The 26,139-nt window shown below is 48.0% G+C and overlaps 8 protein-coding genes across 8 annotated transcripts; 5 read left to right on the top strand and 3 right to left on the bottom strand.

Moving 5' to 3' along the window:
- Positions 1-10: 10 nt before the first annotated feature.
- Positions 11-982, top strand: E1B28_004750 (uncharacterized protein; the record flags this gene model as incomplete). Its single annotated transcript, XM_043149266.1, has 1 exon — positions 11-982. One exon carries the CDS (start codon positions 11-13, stop codon positions 980-982), a length of 972 nt encoding a protein of 323 aa, XP_043013870.1.
- A 166-nt stretch (positions 983-1,148) lies between these two features.
- Positions 1,149-3,726, top strand: E1B28_004749 (uncharacterized protein; the record flags this gene model as incomplete). Its single annotated transcript, XM_043149265.1, has 6 exons — positions 1,149-2,564; positions 2,618-2,800; positions 2,855-3,214; positions 3,271-3,294; positions 3,350-3,530; positions 3,590-3,726. The coding sequence occupies 6 exons, from the start codon at positions 1,149-1,151 to the stop codon at positions 3,724-3,726; spliced, it is 2,301 nt and encodes a 766-aa protein (XP_043013869.1).
- Positions 3,727-3,821: 95 nt separating this feature from the next.
- E1B28_004748 (uncharacterized protein) lies at positions 3,822-10,310 on the bottom strand. The gene is made up of 14 exons (XM_043149264.1): positions 10,253-10,310; positions 9,560-10,197; positions 9,310-9,510; positions 8,875-9,247; positions 8,748-8,821; positions 8,619-8,688; positions 8,210-8,570; positions 7,971-8,151; positions 7,886-7,913; positions 7,585-7,832; positions 7,365-7,528; positions 4,979-7,308; positions 3,963-4,925; positions 3,822-3,900 (listed from the first exon to the last, which is right to left on the bottom strand). The coding sequence occupies exons 2-13, from the start codon at positions 10,178-10,180 to the stop codon at positions 4,027-4,029; spliced, it is 5,550 nt and encodes a 1,849-aa protein (XP_043013868.1). The 5' UTR covers positions 10,181-10,197; positions 10,253-10,310; the 3' UTR covers positions 3,822-3,900; positions 3,963-4,026.
- An 882-nt stretch (positions 10,311-11,192) lies between these two features.
- E1B28_004747 (uncharacterized protein) lies at positions 11,193-12,515 on the bottom strand. The gene is made up of 6 exons (XM_043149263.1): positions 12,469-12,515; positions 12,385-12,415; positions 12,265-12,331; positions 11,894-12,200; positions 11,499-11,842; positions 11,193-11,439 (listed from the first exon to the last, which is right to left on the bottom strand). The coding sequence occupies exons 3-6, from the start codon at positions 12,329-12,331 to the stop codon at positions 11,390-11,392; spliced, it is 768 nt and encodes a 255-aa protein (XP_043013867.1). The 5' UTR covers positions 12,385-12,415; positions 12,469-12,515; the 3' UTR covers positions 11,193-11,389.
- A 793-nt stretch (positions 12,516-13,308) lies between these two features.
- E1B28_004746 (uncharacterized protein) lies at positions 13,309-16,182 on the top strand. Its single transcript, XM_043149262.1, has 18 exons — positions 13,309-13,445; positions 13,505-13,538; positions 13,593-13,903; positions 13,958-14,072; positions 14,126-14,214; positions 14,266-14,298; positions 14,348-14,420; positions 14,475-14,802; positions 14,852-14,926; positions 14,976-14,979; positions 15,028-15,147; positions 15,208-15,283; positions 15,333-15,372; positions 15,425-15,575; positions 15,628-15,669; positions 15,722-15,792; positions 15,850-15,928; positions 15,993-16,182. The coding sequence occupies exons 1-18, from the start codon at positions 13,335-13,337 to the stop codon at positions 16,101-16,103; spliced, it is 1,863 nt and encodes a 620-aa protein (XP_043013866.1). The 5' UTR covers positions 13,309-13,334; the 3' UTR covers positions 16,104-16,182.
- Positions 16,183-16,271: 89 nt separating this feature from the next.
- Positions 16,272-18,764, top strand: E1B28_004745 (uncharacterized protein; the record flags this gene model as incomplete). Its single annotated transcript, XM_043149261.1, has 5 exons — positions 16,272-16,427; positions 16,484-16,732; positions 16,787-17,852; positions 17,911-18,429; positions 18,487-18,764. The coding sequence occupies 5 exons, from the start codon at positions 16,272-16,274 to the stop codon at positions 18,762-18,764; spliced, it is 2,268 nt and encodes a 755-aa protein (XP_043013865.1).
- Positions 18,765-19,241: 477 nt separating this feature from the next.
- E1B28_004744 (uncharacterized protein) lies at positions 19,242-21,614 on the bottom strand (the record flags this gene model as incomplete). Its single annotated transcript, XM_043149260.1, has 8 exons — positions 21,476-21,614; positions 21,221-21,415; positions 21,050-21,165; positions 20,966-20,992; positions 20,613-20,631; positions 20,429-20,559; positions 19,739-20,371; positions 19,242-19,685 (listed from the first exon to the last, which is right to left on the bottom strand). The coding sequence occupies exons 1-8, from the start codon at positions 21,597-21,599 to the stop codon at positions 19,242-19,244; spliced, it is 1,689 nt and encodes a 562-aa protein (XP_043013864.1). The 5' UTR covers positions 21,600-21,614.
- Positions 21,615-21,671: 57 nt separating this feature from the next.
- On the top strand, positions 21,672-25,986 carry E1B28_004743 (uncharacterized protein). The gene is made up of 12 exons (XM_043149259.1): positions 21,672-21,969; positions 22,049-22,232; positions 22,283-22,405; positions 22,457-22,662; positions 22,862-22,958; positions 23,011-23,088; positions 23,143-24,137; positions 24,183-24,312; positions 24,366-24,539; positions 24,588-24,757; positions 24,809-24,969; positions 25,026-25,986. The coding sequence occupies exons 1-12, from the start codon at positions 21,709-21,711 to the stop codon at positions 25,813-25,815; spliced, it is 3,369 nt and encodes a 1,122-aa protein (XP_043013863.1). The 5' UTR covers positions 21,672-21,708; the 3' UTR covers positions 25,816-25,986.
- Positions 25,987-26,139: the final 153 nt, after the last annotated feature.

Here is a 26,139-nt window from a genome sequence, read left to right as displayed (position 1 = left end):
ACCACGCCATATGACGTTCTTTCACCAAGCTGTTTCCGAAGTATCTCGAAGTATATCTGATGCTGGTCCACGACAGCAACCGCATAGTCGAAGGGATAGTACGGCAACTGTCCGCGAAACACGCGCCTCTCAGGCCATGAATCATTCCGTGAGAGTATCTTACGGACCACAACTCAGCATCTTCGTCAACTTCGACAAGAAATCTGGTTGGATTCGAGTGGCGGACGCCGCGGTTGGGGAATTGGAGCTCCTTGACGACGGTTCTCCGCAAGGCACGCTTCGAGAAACAACAAGCCCAATCAACCGTCGTAGATCTCGAATAGTCTCTTCCTTTGATAGCCCGCCACATGCAGGGAAATGGCTACCTCCGTCGATCTGTGATCTTCCTTTGCAAACTGCCAACGGGCAAGTGAAGAAGATTATGCTGCTTACTCGTGGCAAGAAGACGCATATTCTTCCGTATCCGCTACCTGTCAGTTTATCGCCTTGCCCGCCATACCTGATCATCACTTGGAAGAATACCCCAACGTCGGTTATATCGCGGACCTGTGAACCGCCTGATGACAGCAGTTCACCTCCCTTCCTTCAGGTCATTGCTCTGGGTGAAATGGGAATCGAGGCTCAGGAGCGATCTTTTTCTTTTCTTAGTAGTAAAGGGAAAGGGAAGGCACGTGCAGACGAGATCATGCATGTTGAGGAGGATACGGGTGGCGACGCTGGCTTCCTATGCGAGGGTGGACATTGGGATCGACCTCAATTTGCTGCGCGAGCAGCGCAGTTCAATGCGGGTGTCAGCCGTACAAATTCCATATATAGTTATGCCTCTGGATATAGCAATCTAGAGTCGGAGGAAATCGTGAACCGGCTGCGAAGAGAACAAGGATTATATTGTTGGTGTCGGAAGGGTGTGGAGGACTGGAGGGTGTTTTGGTTAGGAGGAATCCATACCGTTGACTATGGAGAAACTCCGGAAGAGGAGTAACTTCTAAAGTTTCAAAATAATTTGAATGATGGACTAGCATGTACCTCATTTTCTTGTATTATGGACACCTTATCAAGAGATCTAATCTAATCTTATCGCCAGCCTCTCGTCATAATCACACAAAATCTTGTCGCTCCGCACCCGCCAACGACCCCCAAGATTTGTGATGTCGAGCAACGATGTCCTCTCAAGCTCACCCTCATCGATACACACGAATTCTTCGATACGAAGAAGAGGAAGTACAAGCACCCATGAAGCTAATGACCTGACTCGACCTCGGCTTTCGCCAACATTGCCTCGTCCATTCGATCCAAATGACACAGACGCAAGAGAACGGCAACGGGCAATGGATGTGGAAATGGCAAAGGCCATGCAACTTTCTAGGGTTCTTAGAGGAACCGTCCAAATGTCTCCAACCACTTTAGACCTTCATTCCCATCCACACCAAGAAGAAGCGGTGTTTTCTCCTAGCGAGCAGCACGATATCGACATTGCTAGAGGCGCAGAAGCTATTGAAGACCTAGATACGGGCTCTATACTCACCAAAAGACCCTCTACGTCTTCTCTCGACCTCAGGAAACATCATCTTAACCAGACTCAGGATCCGTCCTTATTGGCCGGTATGGGGCCTGCTGTATCACAGGCCACCCCAGATATCGTCGACTACCGTTCCTCATCGAACTTCGGTCAATTACCCACCTATCAGCCTAATCCTCCCCAATCGCACTTTGACTTCGCATCCATGGAAGAATTTGCAGCTGCCGAAAAAGCATCGCTAGGAATAACTTCAACGCCCTCCACAAAATTCGTCATTCCTCCTCCAACTCGTTCACGACATACGCATTCACCAGACTTCTTTATTAGAGATGAGAACAGAGCACAGGCTGATGCCCTGCAGTCGACGTCGGAGGGCAATGTTAACGAAGATATTGCTACCCAGGCGGCGGGACCCTCCAGCTCTAACCCCGACCTTTCCGAAACTGCCGCTAGCACGCCTCGCTCTGCCAGACAGCGCAAGCTCAGTCAGAGCAACACTCCACGTGTACAAAGAAAAGGGATTGGAGGCAGACTTGCTAGGTTTGAAGGTAACGCAGGTCTCCCTCCGGCCTCCCTTTCTGGTCGGCTGGGATTGGTCCTTGGAGGGAACATTGGCGGTGCCAACGGTGGTGATAACATACCGACTTCTCAAAGTGGCCCTACTGGAGTGAGCGGTATTCTCAACACTGGCCATGACCGACCGTACAGGTTTTCGTTTTACTCAAACGCTTTATCTGCAACGATACATGCTAGGAGCTTGAGTGAACTTCCTGCTGAGGGGCAATCATTCTATGATCTATTCACTGGGATCAACTCTCAAGCGGACAGAGATGCTTTGGGGACTGATCCTACTCACGATCCTCGCTGGAAGACCGGCACAGTTAAGCCCAGTGGTGGTGCTTCTGGGTTCCTAGGTGGGAAATCGGCCAAGTCAGGATATCGGCCCTCTATGACCGGACGGATGGATTCGACTGACAGCGACAGCAATACTTGGTGGATGGATATACAGTGTCCTACTGATGAAGAGATGAAGCTCCTGAGTAGGGTGGGTCTTTCGTTTCCTTTAACATTTAATACTTTGCTAACCTTTACACTCAGGTCTTTAAACTGCATCCGCTGACGACAGAGGACATTCAAATGGAGGAGGCACGAGAAAAAATAGAATTATTCAGAAATTATTATTTGGTTTGTTTTCGAAGCTTCGATCAGGACCCATACAGTCCAACCTATCTGGAACCGTTAAATATGTACATCGTTGTCTTCCGGGAAGGTACACTCTCAGTAGGTCCTTTCCGATTTTGGAGGCAGCCTCGTTTTGACGTGCACCAACCACAGTTTCATTTTCATCCAACGCCACATCCCTCTAATGTCCGGAGACGTATTAAGCAACTAAAGGACTACATCTCCGTCACTTCCGATTGGATTTCATATGCCCTCATCGACGACATAACTGATGCGTTCGGACCGCTCATTCAAAGCATTGAATATGAAGTCGATAGTATAGACGAATTAGTGCTGATTCTAAAGGACAATTTGAAGGAAACGAGGGAACAGACGGATATGTTGAGGCGAATTGGAACGTGCCGTAAAAAGGTTATGGGTTTGTTGAGACTGATGGGAAACAAGGCAGATGTCGTGAAGGGGCTGGCCAAGAGGTGCAATGAGAATTGGCAAGTTGCCCCTACAGGAGACATAGTGAGTACGATTTCCAGATCTTCTAGAGCTGTATTGAAGTGAATGAACTTTCCAAGGGGCTGTATCTCTCTGATATCCAGGTAAGACACCCTTATATCCCATTGTGTCCTGTTGTGACTAACGCCCCTCCCCAAGGACCATCTCATAACAATGACGCAAAATTTGAACCACTACGAGAAGATTCTTTCCCGGTCGCATTCAAATTATCTCGCACAAATCTCCATCGAAATGACCGATGCAAACAATCAGATCAACGATGTTCTGTCCAAACTCACTGCCCTCGGTACCGTTCTTATACCTATGAATCTCATTACAGGTAAGTCACGATCATTCTCTACCTCTTTCTACAGTAACGCCAATGTGGCCGTCGCCTAGGTTTATGGGGGATGAACGTCCATGTACCGGGAGAAGACGATAAGCAGTCGTATACATGGTTTGTTGCCATCATCGCCGCCCTTGCTACGTTTGCGATAATTGGAGGATATTCAACGTATAAATTAATGAAGAGATAGCGAGACCTTTGCGCTATTATACGACTCAATTGTGTTCCTTATGCCACTGTGCCCAATACCCCCGACCTTCTGCGAACTGTCAAGTGCAATCTGGTGGTGTAGTGAATACCACGCCATCTCATTGCGGGCATGACTGACAACGTTCGCATGTTGCAAACTAAGATTGATGACTACCTGTACAGCATTACATCGGCAAAGCAAGAACAGCTAAGAAGAAAGCGATAGAATTAACAAACTTCAACCGAAAAAAAATTCCCTTATCCAATTAAAAAATTTACGAAAACATTGCGCCAAGTTCACCTAAGGCCTCCCCATCGAATGGCCGTTTGTATGACCATTCGGACTGTAGAGATCGACGGCGTTTCTCGTACCATAACTGGTGAGCTCAAGACCTCCGTTTCGTATTCGTGGAGAGGCATTTAAGGCGTCACGTATCGGAGGCAAAGTAGGTGTGTCGATTTTGTTTCGCATGAGCTTCGGACTATCCCCCAACCCACGCATAGGTGGAGAACCTCGAACCTCTATCCCATTTCTCATCGAAGGGGAGTGGCGAAGGGGATCATGACTACTTCCATTCCGGGTCGTCGGTGAAGTGGCATAAGTAGGATGGGGAGATGGTTGATCTACGGGTGACATTAGCCTCGCAAGAGATGGAGAGAGTGACTGGTTATTGTGAGGTGAAGGACGGTGAAAAGAGGATACTGGATGCTGTTCAGCAATCGAGGATGCAGGTGGAAGGGTTGTGCGATGCGACAGTGGTTCATGTAGTAGGCTCGCCATTGGAGGGTGATCGTCAGGCGTTGACCTCTCGTTTTCGTGCCGTTGTCTTTTCCTCGGAGGCTCGTCGAACCGTCGGTTACTAGTTGAAGAAGCCATATCGGACGCTGCGGCCGCACTCCACCTTGACCAAGGAGGGGGAGGAACAGGGGCATGACGAGGATTATCATAGATACTATGCTGAGGAATAACGGACAGATTCACCGTGCTAGCGTTGCGATGGGTGTGATTGCGGTCATTGGGCCCAGGTGTTGATGATGGACTACTAGTAGTTCCATCCGACGCAGGAATATATCGCACCAGTTCAACAAAGAGTGTTTCCCGGTAAGGTTTAGGCAGTGTCATGTATATGATATCCCGGCTAGAAGCCTCCAACATTTCCGTCCAGTTGACATAGATATCAGGATGGCGTCCCTCTGTACCTACAGGACAAGGGTTTAGGACGTCGGTTCACTGAGAATCAAGTAACACTCACTTGAGGGTTGAACTCTGACATCAGAATATCTGTACACTTTATTCTTGCGTAGACAACAAAGCGGGCACTGGTATTTCCGCCTGACATCTGGCAGAGAATCCATGGGGAAAAATACGCAAGCTGCATGATAGAGACGCTCGCAACCTTCGCAAGCCACAGTGGGATAGTTCACTAGATAAGGAGAACGGCCTCTGCATATGCAGCGCGTACCATCAGCCCACACAGGATCGATATCTTGTCCGAAAGTGACCTTAGCTCGTTTCTTCTTCGTTTTGGGAGGACGTTGTGCAAGCATACGATGCAAACTCGCTAGGTCGAGACCGAAAGAAATCTCGAATGTAGGGGAAACAACAAACTGTAGCTTGTACAGTTTGCGCATGTAATGGCGAACTTGGTGAATGTATGCAGATCTCTGGTTTTCTTCTCGAGACTGATATGCAAGGAAGTGGCCGATGACCTGTGAAAGTCTATCGACTTTTACAACAATGGTTTCCAAATCCTTCCAGTCTTGCGAATAGCGCTTCGTGATCTCTGGTGCCATAACAAGAAGTTGCGGAAGATAGCAAAAATGCCAGCTACGTTCCTTGGGTATATCTCCATTCCAGTGATGATGGTCACAGAAAGGGCATGAACCACCATTCTTGGCACATTCGCCGTGGAATCGAGCATAACAATGATCACACTGGACTGCGTCTGATACGACTCCCGGTGGAGGAGGCTTCACAGGTGCATTACATATACATGTGAAGTACTCATCATCCGGAGGGCGATCATCCTCGGGACGAGTACAGCTGAGCACGTCGTCCATAACAGGCTTGACATGTGGTGCATCGTGCTTGTTACACCACCATGGTAGACTACGTTGCCACTGATTGTGAGAGTTCAGTTGTACTTCCAGTTTCTCGAAAGTCGGAAGTGAAAAGAGCTTGAGGTGTTCGTTCGCGTAGTCCCTCCAGTCCTTGATAGAGCTGAACACATTCTCGTTTGGCCGTAGACGGTAAGTACCCTTCAGAACTTGTTCACAACGCATTTCGAGCTCGGTTGCAACTAATGCAATGCCCTTGATCCGCATCATAGCATCTATGTTGAACTCCTTCTCTGCACGACTGGCTACCTTCAAGACTTCTTGTGGCCTAGGCTTCGCGTCTTCCTGATGATGGACCAACCATGTGTTCGCTATCTTCTCAAACTCCTTTCCTTTACAACGAATCGCGTCGATGCGTTCGGAGAGTACAGGATCAATAGGCGTGTCGGCAGGGGGGTTCATGAACTCGTCCAATTCCTCGATCGTCTTCACCGGTTTCGCGAGTAAGGATCTAGCGGTGGTTTCCCAATCACCTCCTGCACGCTCACCGTTTTCGAGCCAGCGCATATACTCATGTTCCAAGGGAAGATTGCATGCCCTACCACGTGCCAAATACTGGCGGACTTCGTCCAAGGTAGCGTTGTATCCGTCGCCGATCTTATCCCGCAGCTCGCTGAGTAACTGCTCTCTATCAACAACCTTCTCCACTTCAGAGACTTCGTGGAGTAAAAGGTTCAAAGACGAGCACTCTACGATAAGAGAGTTACAGTCAACGAGATACTTGTCATTATCTGCCTGTATAGCGGCAGGATCTAGCAGAGCAGTCGCCCGGGTGATGGCTCGCTCGGCTTGTTGCCCAAGACTTCGAAGGTTGGCAATCTCGGGACAGTCAAAGCCAAGTCGCTCGACTTCTCTAAGAAGTCCATAGAGATCAGAAAGAGTCTTCTCCGGTTTCTCGTTCCCTTCGTCCAAGTCGTTCGGACGACCTTTGACAGACCGACGAGAACGTTTCCGACTCGGCTGCTTTCGTGTGAAAGAGTTGGCTGCCTCTACCCACTCATTGGCTCTATTGACACACTTCCTGAGAGTGTAGAACTCGGGAAGGCTATAGTGGATGTGGATACGTTCGCCCTCTGAAAGGAGTGCGCGGAGTTGACGTAAAGCCGGCCTCGGGCTCTCCATCAACAGCTTGTGCAATTTGGCTTTCCATAGAGTAGGGATCTGTGCTCGTTCCGCAACCTTCACTTGAATATCCAACAGTTCTTCGTCTGAGAAACGCTTCCTCAGAGCAAGGTGCTGCTCCTTCGGTCGGGTACAGAGAAGGTCCGCATGCTCGACGCAGACGACCTTAGTAGAGCAAGGACATGTGATCTGAGAGAGGTAGCAGAAGACTTTGCAAATCGCGCATTGGTATTGATCTTCGGGGCGGTCCTGTTCCTCTAACGTCTCCCGCATCAATAAAGCGCGAGCTTTTCTTCGGTTGTCCATTTCTCGATCCGTCATCTCTTGTAGACTTTCAGTGAGCCTATAAACGAAAATTAAGACAAGTTTCATGTGGAATAACGCAAGCAATCGACTCGCCACAATGCAGTCTTGATTGACGGAGATTGTTGAGTGATGGTGATCAATAACTCATCGTGCGAAAACACTGGGAGCTTTCTGAATGCCCGATATCGCTGTACACAGTCGCGACCATAGGAAAGCCATTCCGGCAACGCGAAGTTGACCGCCTCATTAAAGTTTAGCTACGAAGAAAATCCATAAAGACCTGAAAGGAAGTGCGGATATAAAAAATACATACGCCATGGTTGAACCCAGCATGGTAAGCCTTTGGGAAAGTCAAAACTAATTCTCCAGCGCGTTGGTTACAGGCGGAGACGCGTACGCCTGCGTCAATAAGACGCTTCGGATTCATCAATGTCACTAGCTGGAAAAGTAAATCTGGCTGAGCCTCGAAGAGATCCGGTGCTTCGTATCTGATTGCAGCCTCGAACTTCTCCGCGTCGTCTCCTGGTATTCCGTACCATGTCTTCGTTTCTCCCCAGTGCACTTGGATTTAAGAATGTCAGGAAATCCTGAATAATGAGTCTGGACCAACTCACTAAAGTTGACACTATATGTATAATGGTCCTGTAACCATGATTAGTGCATGTTGTTCTGCACGGCACGAAAAAGCGGTGGACGTGCCTCATTATGCCAACAGAATGTAGAAAACGCCATCCCGACGTAAGTCCAGGGGACTGTCATGCCAGATATGTCGGATTTAATGAATCGTAGAAGAGAGTCGGATAGAACGGGAATGTTGTTCAAATTCCAGGGATCTTTAGAATAGGGATCAAGGGGATGTGTCTCCAACGTGGGCATTGCACTGTAGTGTTGAATTGGGATCGCAATATAATTTAATCTATAGGGGGGAGAAAACAAACCTTCCGTGAGTCGTAGAATGAACATCGGCCCCATACTCGATCTCGACCGTGTCGTCCGGCGACTGGACCAATCGCCAAAATTCATTCTCAACGTCATTCTCCGTGACAATGATATTGTCAAACTTATTGCATGTGCGGGGGTCAACATCAACGTCCATTCTATCGGGACGAAGGGGCGGAGGGTGTGTCTTGAACCACAGTCGACGGAATTCCAGATCTCGCGCTTGAAAGCTGGAGAGGCTGTGTTCCTCGCCCTCATCAAATCCGTAGTCACCGCCAGTACCAGAAAGACAGGTGTAACAGAACCATTGCTCATTGGGTATTTCGTTGAGAGGTGGGTTGAGGCAGAACATATGGAATCCTAATTGAAAGCTCAGGTGAAAGTGTTATCAGATATGTAATCACTCACCACAATCACAACCATCGCATAGGAGCATCTTTTCCCCGTAGTTCATCTTGCCGCAGATCTCGCAATGTTGCTGAGTGGGACACGACATCAGTATCGGTGTGGTTTCCGGTCACAAACAATCGTTATCACCTCCATGGCAGGCTTGTCCTTATCATTGAAGACCGGTGGGGTCAACGCTGGAGTCGGGAGAGGGACCTTTTTGGCTGTCAAGTCCAGTCAAATAGATTAGACTAAAGCGATGGAGAGGCAAACATACGACTATTGCGATCTTGCGAAGCTTGCCTGGTACTTCGTCGGAGTCTCGCCGTCGATTGCTCCTTACTGTCACCTTCATCCGGAGGTTCAGACAGTGGGCTTGACGTGGTAGTCAGCGGACTCGATGGTGCACTGTTTTCCGCTGGGTTGGAGGCGGATACACTCAGGCGACCAAGTTTGCTCGGTGTCCCGGTGTTAGACTTCTTCTGCGGGGGTCGAGGAGGAGTCGTTGGAAGATTCTTGCCTCGTTCACAAAAGTCTTCATATGGAAGTATTATCCGAGCGTAAGAATTCTTTAGCTGCGTGGCGAGCCCTGGAGCCCCTCTATACCCGAGCATGCGAGCCATTTCAAGCCATTTCTTAGCCTTGTTGACCTATGAATAAATTCAAGTGAGAAATGAATGAAGGCTTTAGCGGCCAAATCGCGTATGCTTACAGCTTCGTAACCGCCTTGCTTTTGGACCTCCTTCCGCAATAGCCACAAGTCCAAAGGTTTATGATTGACAGTAGGGACGACGATACGAGGGTTGCCCTGTTGCTTGTGAAACCGATAGAGCTGTTCGAGGAAGTTCACTTTCGCTCGCGACGACGCTTCGATCGAGTTAAGCCGTTGTACTCGAGTTTTGAATCGAAAGCGCTGGAATGGGTAAGAGTGAGCCTTACTAAGAATAACTTCCCTCACGAACCTCTGTATCGGTTACGAAGGGCATTTTCCAGCCGTCTGGTGGTATAATCTTACAAATTCCATGTTCTCGTGCTTTGTTCGAGATGGACTTAATGTAAGCCATCGGATCCTTGAATTCCTCCACAGTAGGATGATATTCCGGACAATCCTCCAGCCCAAATGGACGAGGCTCTTGGGCTCGAACAGGAGGTTGCCTCTCGGTCTTGGGCGTCTTCACCGAAGATAAGTCTAGGAAAGGAGAGACTGGGATGGGAGGGGAGTTCTCATATCTCTCAGCCAAAACCGCCAAAGGTTGAGTTTCGTCAATGTCAATGATTGTCGACTTTGCATGTGCATTGAGTGCATTCATTGCTTCGGTTTTGGACTTGCGAGGTGCCCGTTGCGAATCGGTGGCGGACGACATTGGTTTGGCAGTAGGACTGTTGTCTTCGAGATCTTCGATAGGAATTGCGCCCTCTACAGGAATACTAAGGCAGGAGAAAAAGGAAGGTGAAGAACCGCTGGCATGAGACGGCATAGAGGAAGACGAAGGCTGAATTGGACCAGGCGAAGATACGCGAGGGGATCTTCCCCGACGAGAGGGTGTCCCACGTGGTGTGGACGATTGATTACTGGTATGCATTACCAGTTATAGCAGAACTAGATTTTATTAGTGAGTAAACGAGCAAATGGACCACAAACAGAAAAAGCGTACCGCTGCTGCAATAAGGTGGAAGTGGTAGTTTGTCAAGTAAGAACAGGCGATATTCAAGTTCCGCACTGATCTCTTAGCGCCTTTTTCTCACGCCGAAGGGTTGCCAACAGTCTGGCACTCCCCGGAAAACGCAACAAGTCCTTCCACTTTCCAGATTTCTCCTCAAAATATTTAGAAGCTTGATGGTTCATGTGTTGTTTATCCGCTCAGAACTCTCGCTGATTTTTTAACCATGTCATTTACTGTCGAGACGCCGTGGGAAAGTTTTGTCCTAAAAGAGTGGATTTCAGTTTAATTCAATCGAAATTACAAATATTCTATATACATCCTTGTTTGAGTGTTCCAGGCTGTTCCTGGTTCATCCATGTCGGTACCACGCAGCTTTGTCCCGTCGGAGGACCCTCAGACATCAAGATCAGAAGGATTCAATATCAGACAATCCCGCCTGATATACCTGTACACATTGCTTCACCTCACTGCAGAACTGGAGGACTGAGATGAAAATCTCATAAGGCGCAGTACAATTTGCCACATTACGTAAATTCCTCGGACCAAGTTGACGATCGCCGATTGAGATGCAGCCACTCGAAAAGAGCAATCTCCCATGTCCATGGCCATACCGTCCGTAAACGGTCTGCATGCATGGCGACCTTTTAGTCGAGTCCAATCTTTTAGGCAGTCGCAGCGGTGGAACTTGTTTGCAACTGAATCTTGTGGTTTTCCCATGTATCCAGGGTACAGGGTACTTATCATACTACTTACTTGGAGATTAGCGCCACATAACCAGAGTCTTCTAATGGGAGGCGTTTCGTATACTGAAGCGTCACTCAAAACACTACAAACAACATTCTAACGCCATGTTTCTGTACCAAGTTACCCAACGATCGCTTGAATTTGAATGCCGTAGAGGCGATTATTCACATATACTCTCAGTGTGAAGATTGGAAAAGCGTTTTGGTTTTCGATTCTCGGTGCGATCGTCACAAAAATTCTATACAGAATCACAGAACAGCTGACATTATGAGGGAGGAGGCAGTATGTATAGGGAAGAAAATGCGAGGTGAGGAGCAGCACAAGAACCAGTGGGGATGCGAATAAGAAGACAATAATACATAATTATGCACAAATGCCGCTAATCTACTCTTCGGCGGGGGCTTCTCCAGATTCCTCTTTCTCCGCAGGCTTATCTGCTTGACGGATATGAATCAGACATAGTTCTCCAGATGATCAGAAGGATGAAACATACCAGAGTCCTGCATGTCAGAAGTCCAGAGAGTGAGGTTGTCACGGAGGAGTTGCATGATCAGCGTCGAATCCTTGTAGCTCTCTTCCGAAAGGGTGTCCAGTTCCGCAATAGCATCATCGAACGCTTGCTTAGCGAGATGGCATGCACGGTCAGGGCTGTTGAGGATTTCGTAGTAGAAGACGGAAAAGTTGAGGGCGAGACCGAGGCGGATGGGGTGTGTAGGAGGGAGTTCAGTGACAGCAACATCAGACGCAGCCTTGTATGCCTCGAGGGACTTATCTGCGCTGTCTTTTCGTTTGTCACCAGTAGCAAATTCGGCCAAGTATCGGTGGTAGTCACCCATCCTATCCCAAGAAGTCAGGACATGTTGCCGTGTAGGATGGCATTCAACTTACATTTTGTGGTAGAACACCTTCGACTCGCCCGATGCGGCAGAAGGGATGAGGTGCTTGTCAAGAACGTCGAGGATGTCCTCGCAAATTTTGGCAAGCTCGGACTCTATCTTTTCTCTGTATCCTTTAATCATGGAAACCTGAGCCTCGTTCCCCTTCGACTCTTCCTTCTGTTCAATTGAGGAAACGATTCTCCACGATGCACGGCGGGCACCGATAACGTTCTTGTAGGCGACGGAGAGAAGGTTTCGCTCTTCTACAGTGAGCTCTTGGTCTGAGGAAGCGACGCGCTTCATGTTTTCGACCATCTCTGATTGTGCGATTACAGATCAGTATCGGATCTCGAGATTAACGCGACACAAAAAAACACGAACCTTCATATCGCTCAGCCTGCTCAGCGAGCTTGGCGAGGTAGACAGAGTCTTCACGGGATTCAGGCATCTGATAGGGTGGATTAGTTGACAGCGACGCGTAGTGGAACCGCGTCAACTCACGTTGGTTGGGGAGAAGTTTAACGGGAAAGATCTAGGTAGACATTGGTTAACTCGCTATGGACGATGGTCAAGATGAGAACGCACAAGGTTTGTTCGAGTGGGTTGATGAAAGTGGTGGAGGAGAAAGAAAGGCAGGCTAAGTTAAAGCCAGTTGGGCAAAGGGCATTTATCTCCTCACGTGATCAGTTGATTAGGGCTAAGGGTTTGATCTACGTGACATATCATGTCACCTTCCATTGGAAAGTTCTCCCTACACCGGCAACCACCACCACAATTTTTTGGAGCCATGACTACCCATCCGTTGGTCGTCTGCTCTCTAAAGATACTTTCCTTGGTTGCTATGTATATGTATCATGATTTCTTTTTGTATAAGGAAGGGCCCGCAAAGTAAAGGACACCAGAGTGGATAAAGCCAGCTGTCCATCCTTAACCGATGAGTTCAAGTTTGCAAGTCCCGGAACCGGAATCGATTTCGTGTTCCGTTGGTTAAGTAAAAAAGCTAGAACGGCATTGTACTGCAACACAGTAATCAATAAGCCCGGCACAGGATTAATATATTCAAAGACGATCAAGATCCCATACCCCAACACCTTTAGAATTGGTTCTTGGATCGCGAAGGCAGGGGGTTGTCGAACAGTCGAATCGCCTCCTGATCGGAGCCAGTGCACACAGTCATTTGAATCCGTGATTCTGGGGTGGGCGAGCGCTACTGCCGAAATCGGTACAGTCTCGGTTGCCACAATGAAGAAAACTACGTAGATTGAAGGTGGAAATATTTGCCATGTCAGAAACGTAGTACATGGAGACAAGTATAGCATATATAGCAAAGCCGAAAGTTAAAATTTGTCTCTATTTGCAGCGCAAGCGTCTGAATCACCTGAAGCACGTGCCTCATTGACCATACGTAACAGGTCCAGGCTCAATTTAACGACTTAACTGCAGCGTCAACAATGTCGGACGTGCAGCGAGATGGTGCTCCTCAAGCAGGGCAACCTACAGCCCCCAGAGGCGAGGCTCAAGCTGAACAATCTCCGTTCCGAAGGTTTCTGGGAATTGCTCAAGTACGGTCATTTTACATGCGGAGACTTGGAATCGACTGAAAGTTTGTTTTCATTTTTAGCAAATGCTCATGGTATACATGATCACACAATTGGGTTAGTGGTTAAACTAATAGGACAAGGGCTAAATAATCTCAATCTGAAACCAAGCTACGAAATTTTTCTTGCCCAAAACAAATGTGCCCAACACGCAGCCAACCACCAAACCTGCGGAACCAGGGGCACCCAACCCATGGAGCTTGCCTCCCGCTCAGGCAGAACTCGCTTGGCCGCTCGGTCAACCGCTTTCCATACACGTCCATCTCTCGACCTCCTTCAATGGCGATGTTTTTTCGAAGAAATGGACCTCGAAGTACAGAGAACACCAGGATGAGGTTCTGCCCAGCTTTATTTGGCATAACATAACTTTTGGGGACTATTCAGTCTCACGAGTGGCCGAGTACAATATCAAGTTTCCGGAGGTGCGTTCCAGCGTTAACTTATTTGGCGAACAGAGTGTTTATATTTTACTGCAGTCAGTTTTGAATAATGGATCTCTATGGGCAGATGTGTTCCTCGTGAAGGAAGGGAGTAGTCCGGATCCCCAGAGCCCTAACTTTGATCCAGAAAACCTTCATCACGTTCGGAAACGTACGGTTTTTCCCGTCAATTTGTCACAAATCAGTTTGATAGAGTTACCTTAGTGTTGACCCCTCATTTCGCAAGGGCAAAAGTACGCAAGGCGAAGAACCTACTTAGTGGAAAAGACTCGACCGAAGAGGAGGAGGAAGAGGTACTGATTTCACACTGAACCCGTGGTTCCGAAGTCTAATATTGTGTTCAGCAACCCGACGTTATCGTTCCTCACTGGCACAAGGTATTGCGCTTTTGACTATGTTTGAATCAACGCTCAAAATGCGCCACAGAATTTTACTTTAGCGCTGATATCTGATGCTGCTGCGGTACCATACGCGACTTTACCGCCACCGATTCGTGACCGTTAGTATTTTCCTTTGGTTTACCCCATATTTTCTCATCCATTCATGTCTCCAGATATACATTTGATCCCCGGAAGTCGCGACGCGACTGGTACCAAAGGCTACTATAAGCCCATCGTTTTTCCGAACGAGTTCTGGCACTTAAAATCCCATTATATTGAGCTCAACTCTACGACGCCAGAACTGCCTCTCCAGATTGTCTTCCAACCGATGTCCTTCATGAAGTTCCAAATATTCGCCTCCATGACGCATGGTTTCAATGAAGCTGCAAAACAGCAAGGAGCGGGGGCTAGCGCCGAGCTCGACGAGGTCAAGCGGATGCTTTTAGAGACCAATTCATGGTTCCTAGCCCTGACGGCCATAGTTAGTGTCCTCCACGTTGTGTAAGAGTTGGCTCTTCTCCGCCACAGTTGTGTCTGAACGTCTTCACAGCTTCGAAATGTTAGCCTTTTCGTCGGATGTGGCACATTGGAGACAGAAGAAAGAAATGGTTGGTGTCTCTGTCAGGTACGTCCAGTCTCTATCTTACTCTCTGATTTTGCCAATGTTCCTTTAGGACCGTGAGTGTGTTCATTATCCTGCCTTCGTGTTATTAACCTTTTCCACAGATCATCACCAACGTCTTTGTTCAAATTGTCGTCCTACTGTACCTCATTGATAACAATGAAAATACGAGTTGGATGATTCTTTTTGGGTCCGGGATGGGTGCCATCATTGAGGCCTGGAAGGTATGCATCACCCAAACGTTTCATTCACGACCTCGATAAATAGTAAACTAAAACTTGCAGATCACGAAAGCGGTCGACATCTCTTTGGTGCCCGCTCCTGCTGGTTCTTTGTTGCCGTACAAGCTTAATGTCAAAGGTTCGAGTCGGTGTTTTGCCTGCCGCACTTCTGTTCTAATTATCACAAGATAAACATGTTTTGAGCGAAGATGAAAAGAAAACACAAGAGTATGTTCAAATTCCTTCGGTGAAAGCTAGTTGTTGATTTTCATCTGAACAGGTATGACCGTCTAGCCTTCCGCTATGTTTCATACTTTGCGGTCCCCTCTCTCGCTATCTACTCTGTTTACTCGCTCATGTACGAGACCCATCGAGGGTGGTACAGCTTCATCATCTCAACATTGACATCATACGTGTATATGTTTGGCTTCGTAAGAAAACGTTCATCTTCTCTAAAAATATTATCTGAGGAGTACTCTACAGGCCCAGCTCATACCACAGTTGATCATTAATTATAAACTCAAGGTATGACATACGTGAACGCTGTGTCACCAACTGACCTTCCACCTCCATACAGAGTGTCGCACACATGCCGATGAAAGCCATGATCTACAAGACGTTATCTACTGTAGTTGACGACTTGTTTGCGTAAGACTGACTCCTTTATCGTAAACTCAAAGTACTAACGCGTTAAAATTTTTGTAGGTTCTGCATTAAAATGCCCTTCCTACATCGACTGGCGTGTTTCCGAGATGACGTTGTATTCCTCGTCTTTTTGTATCAGGTACGTGAATGAACATGGTGCAAGCGAATCCTTCGCTGTAATGCTAATGACATGGATCTTTCAGCGTTGGATATACAGAATCGATCCCAAGCGTGTCAACGAATACGGTCAAGTGATGGTCGGGGATGTTAAAGTAATTGAAGGAGACAAAGCAGAATCTAAGAAGGATAGATAGCATTGTCGTAGCATCTCTTGTTTGTTTGTTTGATTCAAGTAGAACTACTACAGGAATGTGGTGAAAAAAGAAGCTTTCAGTTTGAGGTGCACCGCTTTCCGGTTGGGGCGGCCGAAACTTTTTCTTTTTGTCATCGCCGACCGACTTTACTTCCCAGTTTTACTTTCCATGCTCATTGGCGAGCCACACACTCAAAGATCCTATGCATGCAACTGCCTCAATATCCGGCTTAGATCCGCACAAATCGACGACCAGTATCCAGATCTACCGACGTCGCCCGACTACACGCCTGTCTACGTTGAAAGAGACGAGGATATCAAGATCGTAATTATTGCTTCTGTTGCAACATTTGTCTTGTATCAATAGTCACTCTCTCCTAGGTCTTCCCGCACCTGACGTTGAGGAATCGTAAACGGGCTCCCTACATTCCCGATCCAGCAAAAACGGCACGCTACACTTCCTTGACTTGCCTCTGCTGTCAAACTCTTGTGTACCGAATACATCACGTAGTTTCTGTCCACGACGAACAGAATTTGAAGGAAGGACCGATCATAACTAAGGGATGGACTGAAACGGAGGTTCTCCGAAGTACTTCTGGCTGGGTCGAGGTCTTTCATTCTCGGGTTCTGGTACGTCTCTTCCTTTCTCAATACAAACGATCTTCAATTCGATGATATCCGCAGACAGAGGAGGGTATTCAGAAACAAGAAAGTTCCTCGCAATTCTCGCAAACGTTCGGCCTTGTTATTACTCCGTCGTTACAATCGGCCTCCTCTGAAACAGTTTCCGGGCGTTCTTTGGTCCCTGAAGCTCTTCCTAAATATAAGCTTCCACCCATTTCACCCATCTTTCCTGAACCAAAGTCAAAAACGTCGCTCTTTGCCACCCTTGCCACTCTCGCTAGTCGGAAATCTTCCGATCTGCGGTCAGCAGCAGAGCAGTACATTGATGATATAGTGAAGCAGAAAGTCGAAGAGATCAGATTTGCCGAGAATCAGCTAAAGCAAGATGTGCAATCTTTACTGACCAAGTATAATGAAGGCATAAAGAGGGAAGAACAGGAAAGAAACTCCCTCTCGGAACAGAACTCTGCTCTTCGACAGCGGAAAACTCCCAGTCCATCACGTACAGAGACAGCTCCATTGTCAGGCAAGTCAGCGTCCGTAGTGCGCGATTTTGTGCCTTCAGTCCTTCCTCGTGTGCGAGCGCAATCAACCAATTCCCCTGCCCCTCGCGTTTCCTCCCTCTCCGCATCTTTAGCAACTTCGTCTTTTCACCATCCTCGGGATCAACACCATTCACCGCCACGATCGCCGGGTCAAGCACCCCAGAGTCCTATCTCGCTCCAATCCGCATCATCAGCGACTCTTTTCATGCAGCCAGCCACATATGAGGCTGGAAATGTTCATCGATGGGGACGTAATACAGATGAACAGTTGGACATTGCTACAAGCTACAATTACTTCCTCAACCTTGAGGAGGAGATGGAGCGACGCAAACAAGCATTGGCTGGGGTTAACACGTCGCTCGGTCAACCACCTCAAGGGCCAGGAACCTCTTCTAATCCGGAAGGCGTTAGAAATGATGCTAAGAGAAAGGAAGTAGAAAGTCTTGAGATCGAACAGACCGAACAGTCGAACTCGAAACCCGCCGTTCCGTCTCCAAAGTCCAAAGGCAAACGCAAAGTCACATTCGATGTGAAGGTAAACCAACCTGAGGCAGTTATCCGAACGCCCTCCGATCGAGACGGTGCGTTATTTTTCTTTCTGAGGGTGTCTGGGTTTTCCATTCAATCCGAACGGTACAGAAATGTTATTCGACTTTGAAGATGAGAACGAAAGGAGAGGGAATGGCACACCTCAACCTGTCCTGCCTTTGATCGAGCAACCTTCCCGGCACCCGAAAGCCCAGAGAAGAAATTCCAAGGAACTTTCCGGGTTACTATCGAGCCTTCGTCCGTCCTCCCTTCCTACGCCCTCCTATCTATCTGATAATCCAACCAACTCACTACCTCCAAACGTCGACGATGACGCAAAGCCTTCTTCCGATGAGAGGCAAGTAGAAGATCAATTAGATCTACCTCCACCGCAAACTTTGCCCATTCCCAAGCCAGTGAGGAATGACAACAGCGCAGCAGAGTCGTCAAGAAGTCCACGTGAAGAGGAGGTTCTGACCAAACTTGCCGCCAGCATGCCGAGCCACCGGGCAGCATGGAGGAATAACCGTGGAGAGTTCGCGTCTTTCTTCTCTGAAAAGAGCGATGATTGGATCGGGAATGATCTCGAGGAGACTACGGGGACAGAAACAATGGATGGAGTCAGGGAAGGTAGAAGTTTTTTTGTTCCTTCTTTTTTTCTACCTATGCTTACTGAGGTCTTGATAGATATGCGGCAAGATGGCTTTGTTGGCTCGTTGCCGGTTCCGTTTCACCGCCCGAATACAAAAGCCCAGCGACCACCCTTGAGCCTTGCCTCGTATCAAGCAGATGGACTTCTCTCGACTAATCACACTGTCAACGGTCGGCGCGCATCTGCTGTCATCCCATTAGATACTACAGAAGAACATCCCAGCTCGGAGGACGGCACTAGGTCAGACTCTACCCCAACCCGAGATGGGCCCCGTTATCTCCAGAGACGAGCGTCCCCTCTTACGCGTACCTAGTCCTAGACAGTGAGTAGACAACAGGCAATCGACTGAATAAAGGGTGGTTTGTATGCACACACATACATAGCATTTTCTGAAATGGTATCTTCATCTTTAATAATATCTACAATGTCGATTATATTTCGTAGACATGTGCACGTCAAAAAACTTGATCAAGTGGACGAGGAGTGTTGGTATTATATTATTGATGGAAATAAGATATAGACGAGACGACAATGCCATCATTGTCCACTTTTCGGTGTGTATTAATATAACGCGAAACAGGTACCTATTTGAGAACTATGCGGTCTCGCATGCAGAGAAACTATGGATCCTTTTACATTGATAAGAAATATATGACCTCTAGCCATGGGTCTCGCCCTCGCTATCAGACTCACCATCCGCATCCATTCCGACATAGTTCGTCGTCGTCGACTGAGGTGCGAGTCGTCGCGAGTGATCTGCCACAACAAGAGACGACCAGACACATATTTCCTACAACGCATCCTGAGTTTGGGCCTGGTTCTCCTCAAAATTGGAGTATGCGGCCTCTAATTTGCTCTCATCCTTACCTTTGGTGGTATCTCCGCCCTCCAATCCAAGTTCCTTTGCCTCTTCAATACACTTCCCGCATCCACAGGCGAACCTCCATCCTCGAGCCAGTTCCATCCTTCTCCTTCGGCGGGCATCCATGACTGATTCGCCATCTCGTATCGAGCAATCAACGAAAGAAACTGTGAGCTCCTCGCCTTTACTGATATCACGGTTCGCCACGAGGTAAAACTCGGAAGTACCGCTGTTGAATGACGGGCGAGCGTTAGGCTCGCAAGAATGGGAGAGATACGAGGCAACGGTGTAGATTGCAGTCCCGACTTGGCGAGAGGTACCATGAGGTGTGCGGGTTCTTTCTTGGTCCTCTGGACGGGTGGACGATACAGGCTGAGAAAAGTGAGCTAGAGGGCTTTCGACTGAACATAAACAACAACACTTACTTTGTCGTCTCTCCCATCACCAAATGTGACACCAAATGCGTTGTAGGCCATTTTACCAAGTAATACCGCATATCGTTCGTCCGTAACGAATGATTCTAAGCCAGGCAAAACGGTTTGTAGAACTGCAGTGATCATCTCCACCTCCTCCTTTGGGGAAGAGACCTCCAGATACCTCAGTCGTTCAATATGGTCCGCGAGGAGGTAATCATCCGACTCGGCATCGGCGAAGTCCGCTGCACCGTGCCCTTTTGGTAATGTTACACCGGGAATGAGTTTGGCTGTCTCGAGCCCGACCTGCCTTGCGATGAACAGACCGACAAGAAGAGGCCCAATCTTGTCGTGTTTCTTGACATAGTCAATGTATTGTGTCTGGGCTTTTCTACGAGCTTCCATCTGGGCGGAACTTATCGGTTCTGTTGGGATGTCGGCAGGTAGCGGTCGTTCGAGAGTGAATAACAGGGAGTGGTACTGGGCTTTTGCGTCTAGTTGACATGCCTTGGAACAGTAAACAGTGGACAAAGGGTCTCCAGGAACTTTGATGGAATCAGAAGGCTCGACAGCACGCATGCAGTGAGAACAATGGGTCCCGGAAGCTTGCAGGTCGAGATCAAGTGCCCCCACAATCGGATGCTCCTGCAATGTTAGCTAAAGTCAATAAAAAACGCGTTGTCAAAGTTCGAAGAAATGCACCCTGTATATGACTTCGCCTGCTTTAACGTCTCGTGACAGTACTAGTACGCTTCTAGATGCACCCGTAGCTGGAGTTGGTCGAGTTTCTACCGCCACACCAAGAGACTTCGGAGGGAACACGTCATAGTAGCCTGCACCAACACCTCAGTGAAATTTGCTGGTTTTCTATTCACACAATGCTCACCTTCAACACGATCCTTGACCTGTGCAGTATGCAAACGGAAAAGAAAACAGTTTATTAGAACATATTTCAAGATGGTTGTTCAGAGCAAAAGAAAGAGAAAGATGGTCGTAAATCTGATCTATAAGATTCTGCACCTGGCTACCGCATCCATCCCACCACGCCGCCAGTGCAGTCGCCGAAAATAGTATGGGGAATAGATTACATCATCACGAAGAAGCAGGTGTTTGCGTGCCAGGATCCGTGACCTTATCCCACTCCTGAGACGATGTTTCCGACGGTGGTCCTCCTCGAACGGGGCTCATGTCGTCGTCGAGATCTTCCGTGGAAGAGGGTGGTGAGGATGAGAAACTCACGTCCAAATTGGTCATTTCAATGACAAGCTGGTCAAAATAATCCGTCAGCTGCACTATGTCGTTGAAAAACAAATGAGAACTCACCTTGAAAATTGGCTCGGGTACTGTCTTTTGATATATAACCATCAACTCAACGGGGGAAGGGTATACCCTGAGGGCACGATAGAAGGACATGGCCGCCGGCAAGTGGAAGTCAGGGCCTGAAGTTTTGGACTAGTGATAGGTAGCAGAGGGGAAACAAACTATAATGAATACCTTGGGCAGCAAGTTGTTCTCCCATCGCGACTTGAGACATGAAGAAAGCCTCTTTCTGGTCGGGTGAGGCCGGGACGGGTTCCTTTTTGACCTGCTCAAGAGCAGCGCGAAGATCAGCAGTAGAAGTGGCTCCCGATGCCGCCAATGATGCTTGTGAGGAAGCTATGGATTTGTCCACGCGCTTCTTTTGTTTTCCTGTCGATGAGAGATGATAAACTAAAACTGGCAGAAGAGAATCAGAAAAAACATCCGCACGAAGATCTTTCCTAAACCCTGCATCGTTCCTACGCTTATAATCGAAGTAAGCAGCATATGCAACGAAGCCAGTTATGAGAGAAATGCCAGTAATAGTGAGCAAGCTTGTCGTTTGGGACGGCATGACAAGCTCGTCGTGGTACGTTGAAGAGGCTGGTGACGTCGCGTAACGAAAGCTTCGGTTATGTAATGATTCGGACTCACGTTGATACCGTTCGTTGAGGGCGAGCGACATGGAGCACGCCGAAAATGAGGCCCTCAATTCTCTCATTGTCATCCCACCCGACGACCAAACCCACTCAGAAGCGGTTCACGACAGCATCGACGATGTCAAACCTAGCCACTCCGACGACGATACACAACTACATCATACCGACACAACTAACGGCGACCTAGACCTCAGCGATTCCACTCAAGATCCCGCAGTCATTGCTCTCGATGAAGAGCATGAGTATAATCAAGGACACGAACAGAATGAGATGAAGCGCGTCAAGGTACTTTTGTCTCCCTGTCTAACCACCTTCACTCATATCGTGTGCCGGCGCGCCTCCGTTCTTATTGCTTTGTCCGCAGGTATATCAACTTGTAGGCTCTCGATGGGTGGACCATGGAACGGCATTCTGTTATGGTCATTTCTCAAATGACTCGCCGGACGGTACCTGTGAGGCTCTACTCACAGCGCGGTCAGAAAAAAATTTCCAAGAAGTCATCCTTACCACGACTATAAGGTCAACGGATGTGTACCAACGCCAGCAGGGTTCATATTTGTCTTTTATTTTATTCGCCCATGATTGATGTCCTGCCCAGACACCCTCATTGTATGGACTGAGCCGGACGGCATTGATTATGCTTTGAGCTTTCAGGATAAAGAAGGATGCGCTGAAGTATGGAATTTTATAGTTGATGTCCAACGTCATATGAACACGGGAGGTGCGTGTCCCTTAGATATCTCTATCAACAAATATCTCATTCCCATCATAGAGGAGCAAGGTTCTATTAACCTTCCATCGTCTTCACCAATCCTAGGGTCAGAGTCCAATTCCTCGAGTATCACTTCAGAAATCGTCCGAACGGGTCATTTACCGACTCCCCGAATGGGAATTGTTACGGATATTGAGAGAGCGATAAAGGCGCTTTCCAGGGCGCAGCAGGTCAAAGAACGGCTGTGCGAGTACATTCTATCAGAGGTGCGCATTTCTTTCCCACCTAATATCGTCGTCGTGTACGGATGTATTGGTGCTTTTCTTTCAAAATACATCGCAATACTGTCAACCTTTCACCTTTGTTGTGGACAGACTTGTTTTCTATCCTCGCTCTTACCATCCCTGCCTCCTTCTGAAACGAAACTAATATGTATGCTTTGATTGTGATTTCTCCCATTATTAGGACTATATCAAACAATTAATTGACGTTTTCCACGTCGCTGAGGAAACGGAAAGCTTGGAGAACCTACATGCCCTCTGCAGTCTCATACAAACCATACGTGCGCCTTCTGCCCATCGACTACTGACATCCTGACTAATATAGGGAAACAGTGATGCTCAACGACCACAGTATGTATGAGCATATTCTGGACGATGACCTCTTCTTCGGAGTAGTTGGCATCCTTGAATGTCAGTATCGTTGCTCTTCGAGCGACACTCTGCTCTAATATCGGAGTGAAATAGATGACGCAGAATTTCCTCAACATAAAGCGAACTACCGGGATTTTCTCCATCAATCCTCCCAGTACCATCAACCCATCCGGATTGCAGACCAATCAATACAGCGGAAGATCCACCACACATATCGGCTACAATTTCTGAAGGATGTAGTTCTCGCCCGCGTATTGGACGACTCAACCTTCAACGTGCTCAACTCGTGTATCATTTTCAACCAGATAGATATCATCACTCACATCCAACAGGATGTGACATTTCTCCGTGAGGTAGTGAAGCTGTACGTGGATGAAGACATGCTTGGTGGTGGTGGTGTTGGCAAGAAAAGCCAACCACCGGTGAAGAAGGAGCCCGTAACTATCTCGTTGAATGGGAGTTTAGAAGCCGCATCAGTGCTAGAAACTTCAGAGCCTACTACTTCATCCCCACATCCTCCAAATGGAACCATTCCCTATAGTAAATCCGACGCACCCGATACATCGTCATCTACTTCCGCGACTCCCGGTAAATCCCAAGCTTACGGCTACGCACCTCCAGAGCAGCTCAGCGAAGAGGAACTCGCCCATCGACGGGAAGTGATTCTCCTCATTCAACACCTTTGTGTAATGGGCAAAGGTGTTCAATTACCTGCACGTATGTCTCTCTTCCGGGCGTTAGTGGACCGTGGTGTCCTATTTGCCGTCCAATGGGCACTCTCGCTTTCCGAAAAGGATCCGGTTTCCCGGCCAACAATATCAGCGGGAGGGGAAATATTGGGTACTTTATTGGATCATGACCTCAATGGAGTCAGAGGCCATGTATTGAAGCAAGTGGTCGCGATCGAAAAGGAGAGGAATGCTGGGAAGAAGGGGGCTGACAAGGCTGAGACGATCGTGAAAATGGTGTGCGGAATCCTGACCAGAAGCACGGATTTGGCCGTCCAGAGTCTGGTGGGGGATGCTGTTAAGGTGTGGTTGGATATACCAATCAATGGTGAGATTGGACCAGCCAATACTGGCGAGACTGTGAGTTTTCATCAGTTCGATATATTGGTGACTAACCTCTCGTAGGTCGTCTCGAGGCTGAACATGAGGAAGGATGATCCCGGGACCGAACGATTCATGGAATACTTCTACAAGGATTGTGTAGAGGCTCTTTTCGCTCCGCTGCATGAGCTTCCAAAATGGAGGGACTTCAACGGTGAGTCTGAGATTAATATTACATTATATCATCCTTGTTCAAACTTCCTGAAGAGCCGATTCTTCCATTGACTCGAGAGCAAACGAACCGCTACGTGCTGCTTTGCGAACTGCTCTATAACTTCACCCATCAGCATCAGTTTCGAAGTCATTTTTATATACTTTCAACAGCGGTTGTGCTGAGAATCGCGACGCTCTTCAAATCTAAAGATAAGCATTTGCGACACGGTGTGTACCATGCTTGTTGGAAACGGCTTGAATCTTGATTTTCTATAGCTTCATTCCGCTTTTTCCGACTTTTACTCAAGCAGAATAACCCCAATATGCACACCCAAGTAATGAAGTATGATATCTTAAAGCCCATACTCGATCTGACAATTCGGGAGTCGCGCCGGGATAATCTTCTAAGCTGCTCATGTCAAGAGTACTTCGATCACATGCGCCGGGTCAGTACTTCGTTCCGTTTTATAGATTGCCCTTTTGAATCCGGCACCTAGGAGAACATGAAGGATTTGATAAAATTTTGCATGACGAAGCACGAAGAAGAGATCAAGGCATTAGCTGCTTCCCCCCTCGGCGGCCAGCGGTTCGTATCGTTCATACAGCGATGGGAGGTGAATAATGAACCTCCGCCACCAGAAGAAGTCAAACAAGAAAGGTAGGTTTCCCTCTCATACCCTGGCCACATCTTTGCTCACTCTGATTGTTACGAAGCCCTGACCGCTCTTGGCCCACACAAAGCTGGACGCTCGAAACAGAAGAGGATAGTTACTTCAATGCAGACGATGACGATGACGACGGCGTCATTCCATCGATCAGCCAGCAGAATTGGTCTCGCGGTTCTGGGCCCTCACCTCCCCTCGCTGGCATGCATCCTGGTCACAAACGTAAACGACGTATGGCGGTCGCCGGTGCTCCTATCGGCAATCAAGCTGTTCGAACTCCGAATCACACGCCGAATAACGCTCCGTTCCTTGGCTCGCTTGTTGACTATGATGATGATGATGAAGACTCACCACTACCCCCGAAGGAAGTATATGCTCTCTCGTCAGGGGAACAGTCACCTTTCTTGAGTCCAAAGCTGGCTCATAGACAGACATATTCACCCAATCAACGACTAAAACCTCTTGAAGAAAATGAAGAGGATAATTTATTGGAGGCACTGGTCAACCGAGGTCGGCCTGAATCACCTGCTCCTGGTATGATGGCATCTATGAGTGACTTGGGGCCGGTCCGCAAGAGGAGAAGAGGCGAGGACGAGGACGAGGACGGATTGCTGGGACGTCTTTCAAAGACGAAGAAAGCCAACGTAGGGAAACAGAAGGAGGGCGGTGAGACTGGGGATTTCGGTGGCGGTAGTGCGCGCGCCACGATCAAGCGCAATGAAGAACCAGCGCACAAAAAGTTCAAGCTTAAGCTCGGAACTCCGAAATCTGTAGCGAGTTCGGCCAGTACTATACCCACGCCTTCGGTATCTGATGCAAAGGATGGCGATACTGGATGATTAGTGTTTCATTTCGTGTTTAATATCCTCCTTTATTATCTTATCTGTGTTGTTTTTCCACCGAACTTTTATTTGCTATGCTCGCTCGTCATAGTATGTGTTACTCTACATATACATGTTGTCATTTTAGCTATTTAGATGAAACCGAGGTTTCCATGTTGGACATTGACCAGTTGAACTCGAATCATCACCCGTCTTTCCATTCCCGCGTAGTAATTGCCATGACCCAGAGTGCTGTGAAATGAAGAATGACGGTTTCTTTCCCTTCCTGTTCGTACGCCGAGAGTACTGAGATTGTCTTCTTATCTTAACTTCAACCTCAAT

This window comes from Marasmius oreades, chromosome 2 (genome assembly GCF_018924745.1).
Source record: "Marasmius oreades isolate 03SP1 chromosome 2, whole genome shotgun sequence".
NCBI classification, from domain to species: Eukaryota; Fungi; Basidiomycota; class Agaricomycetes; order Agaricales; family Marasmiaceae; genus Marasmius; species Marasmius oreades.
The sequence above is the reverse complement of the archived record's forward strand: the minus strand, read 5'-3'. Positions and strand labels throughout refer to the sequence as shown.

What these genes read in the sequence shown, in the direction of transcription:
- E1B28_004748 (XM_043149264.1), bottom strand. Translation starts at nt 10,180, where the DNA reads ATGCATACCAGTAATCAATCGTCCACACCACGTGGGACACCCTCTCGT. An exon ending in CATTCTGTTGGCATAATGAG is followed by an intron (nt 7,914 to 7,970) that starts GCACGTCCACCG and finishes TCATGGTTACAG; the next exon opens with GACCATTATACATATAGTGT. An exon ending in TCAATCAAGACTGCATTGTG is followed by an intron (nt 7,309 to 7,364) that starts GCGAGTCGATTG and finishes TTTCGTTTATAG; the next exon opens with GCTCACTGAAAGTCTACAAG.
- E1B28_004747 (XM_043149263.1), bottom strand. Translation starts at nt 12,331, where the DNA reads ATGCCTGAATCCCGTGAAGACTCTGTCTACCTCGCCAAGCTCGCTGAG. An exon ending in GCAGGCTGAGCGATATGAAG is followed by an intron (nt 12,201 to 12,264) that starts GTTCGTGTTTTT and finishes TCGCACAATCAG; the next exon opens with AGATGGTCGAAAACATGAAG. An exon ending in TTCTGACATGCAGGACTCTG is followed by an intron (nt 11,440 to 11,498) that starts GTATGTTTCATC and finishes TCCGTCAAGCAG; the next exon opens with ATAAGCCTGCGGAGAAAGAG.
- E1B28_004746 (XM_043149262.1), top strand. Translation starts at nt 13,335, where the DNA reads ATGTCGGACGTGCAGCGAGATGGTGCTCCTCAAGCAGGGCAACCTACA. An exon ending in CCTTCATCACGTTCGGAAAC is followed by an intron (nt 14,073 to 14,125) that starts GTACGGTTTTTC and finishes GAGTTACCTTAG; the next exon opens with TGTTGACCCCTCATTTCGCA. An exon ending in GTTAGTGTCCTCCACGTTGT is followed by an intron (nt 14,803 to 14,851) that starts GTAAGAGTTGGC and finishes ACGTCTTCACAG; the next exon opens with CTTCGAAATGTTAGCCTTTT.
- E1B28_004743 (XM_043149259.1), top strand. Translation starts at nt 21,709, where the DNA reads ATGGAGCACGCCGAAAATGAGGCCCTCAATTCTCTCATTGTCATCCCA. An exon ending in CAGTCTCATACAAACCATAC is followed by an intron (nt 22,959 to 23,010) that starts GTGCGCCTTCTG and finishes ATAGGGAAACAG; the next exon opens with TGATGCTCAACGACCACAGT. An exon ending in AGATAAGCATTTGCGACACG is followed by an intron (nt 24,540 to 24,587) that starts GTGTGTACCATG and finishes GATTTTCTATAG; the next exon opens with CTTCATTCCGCTTTTTCCGA.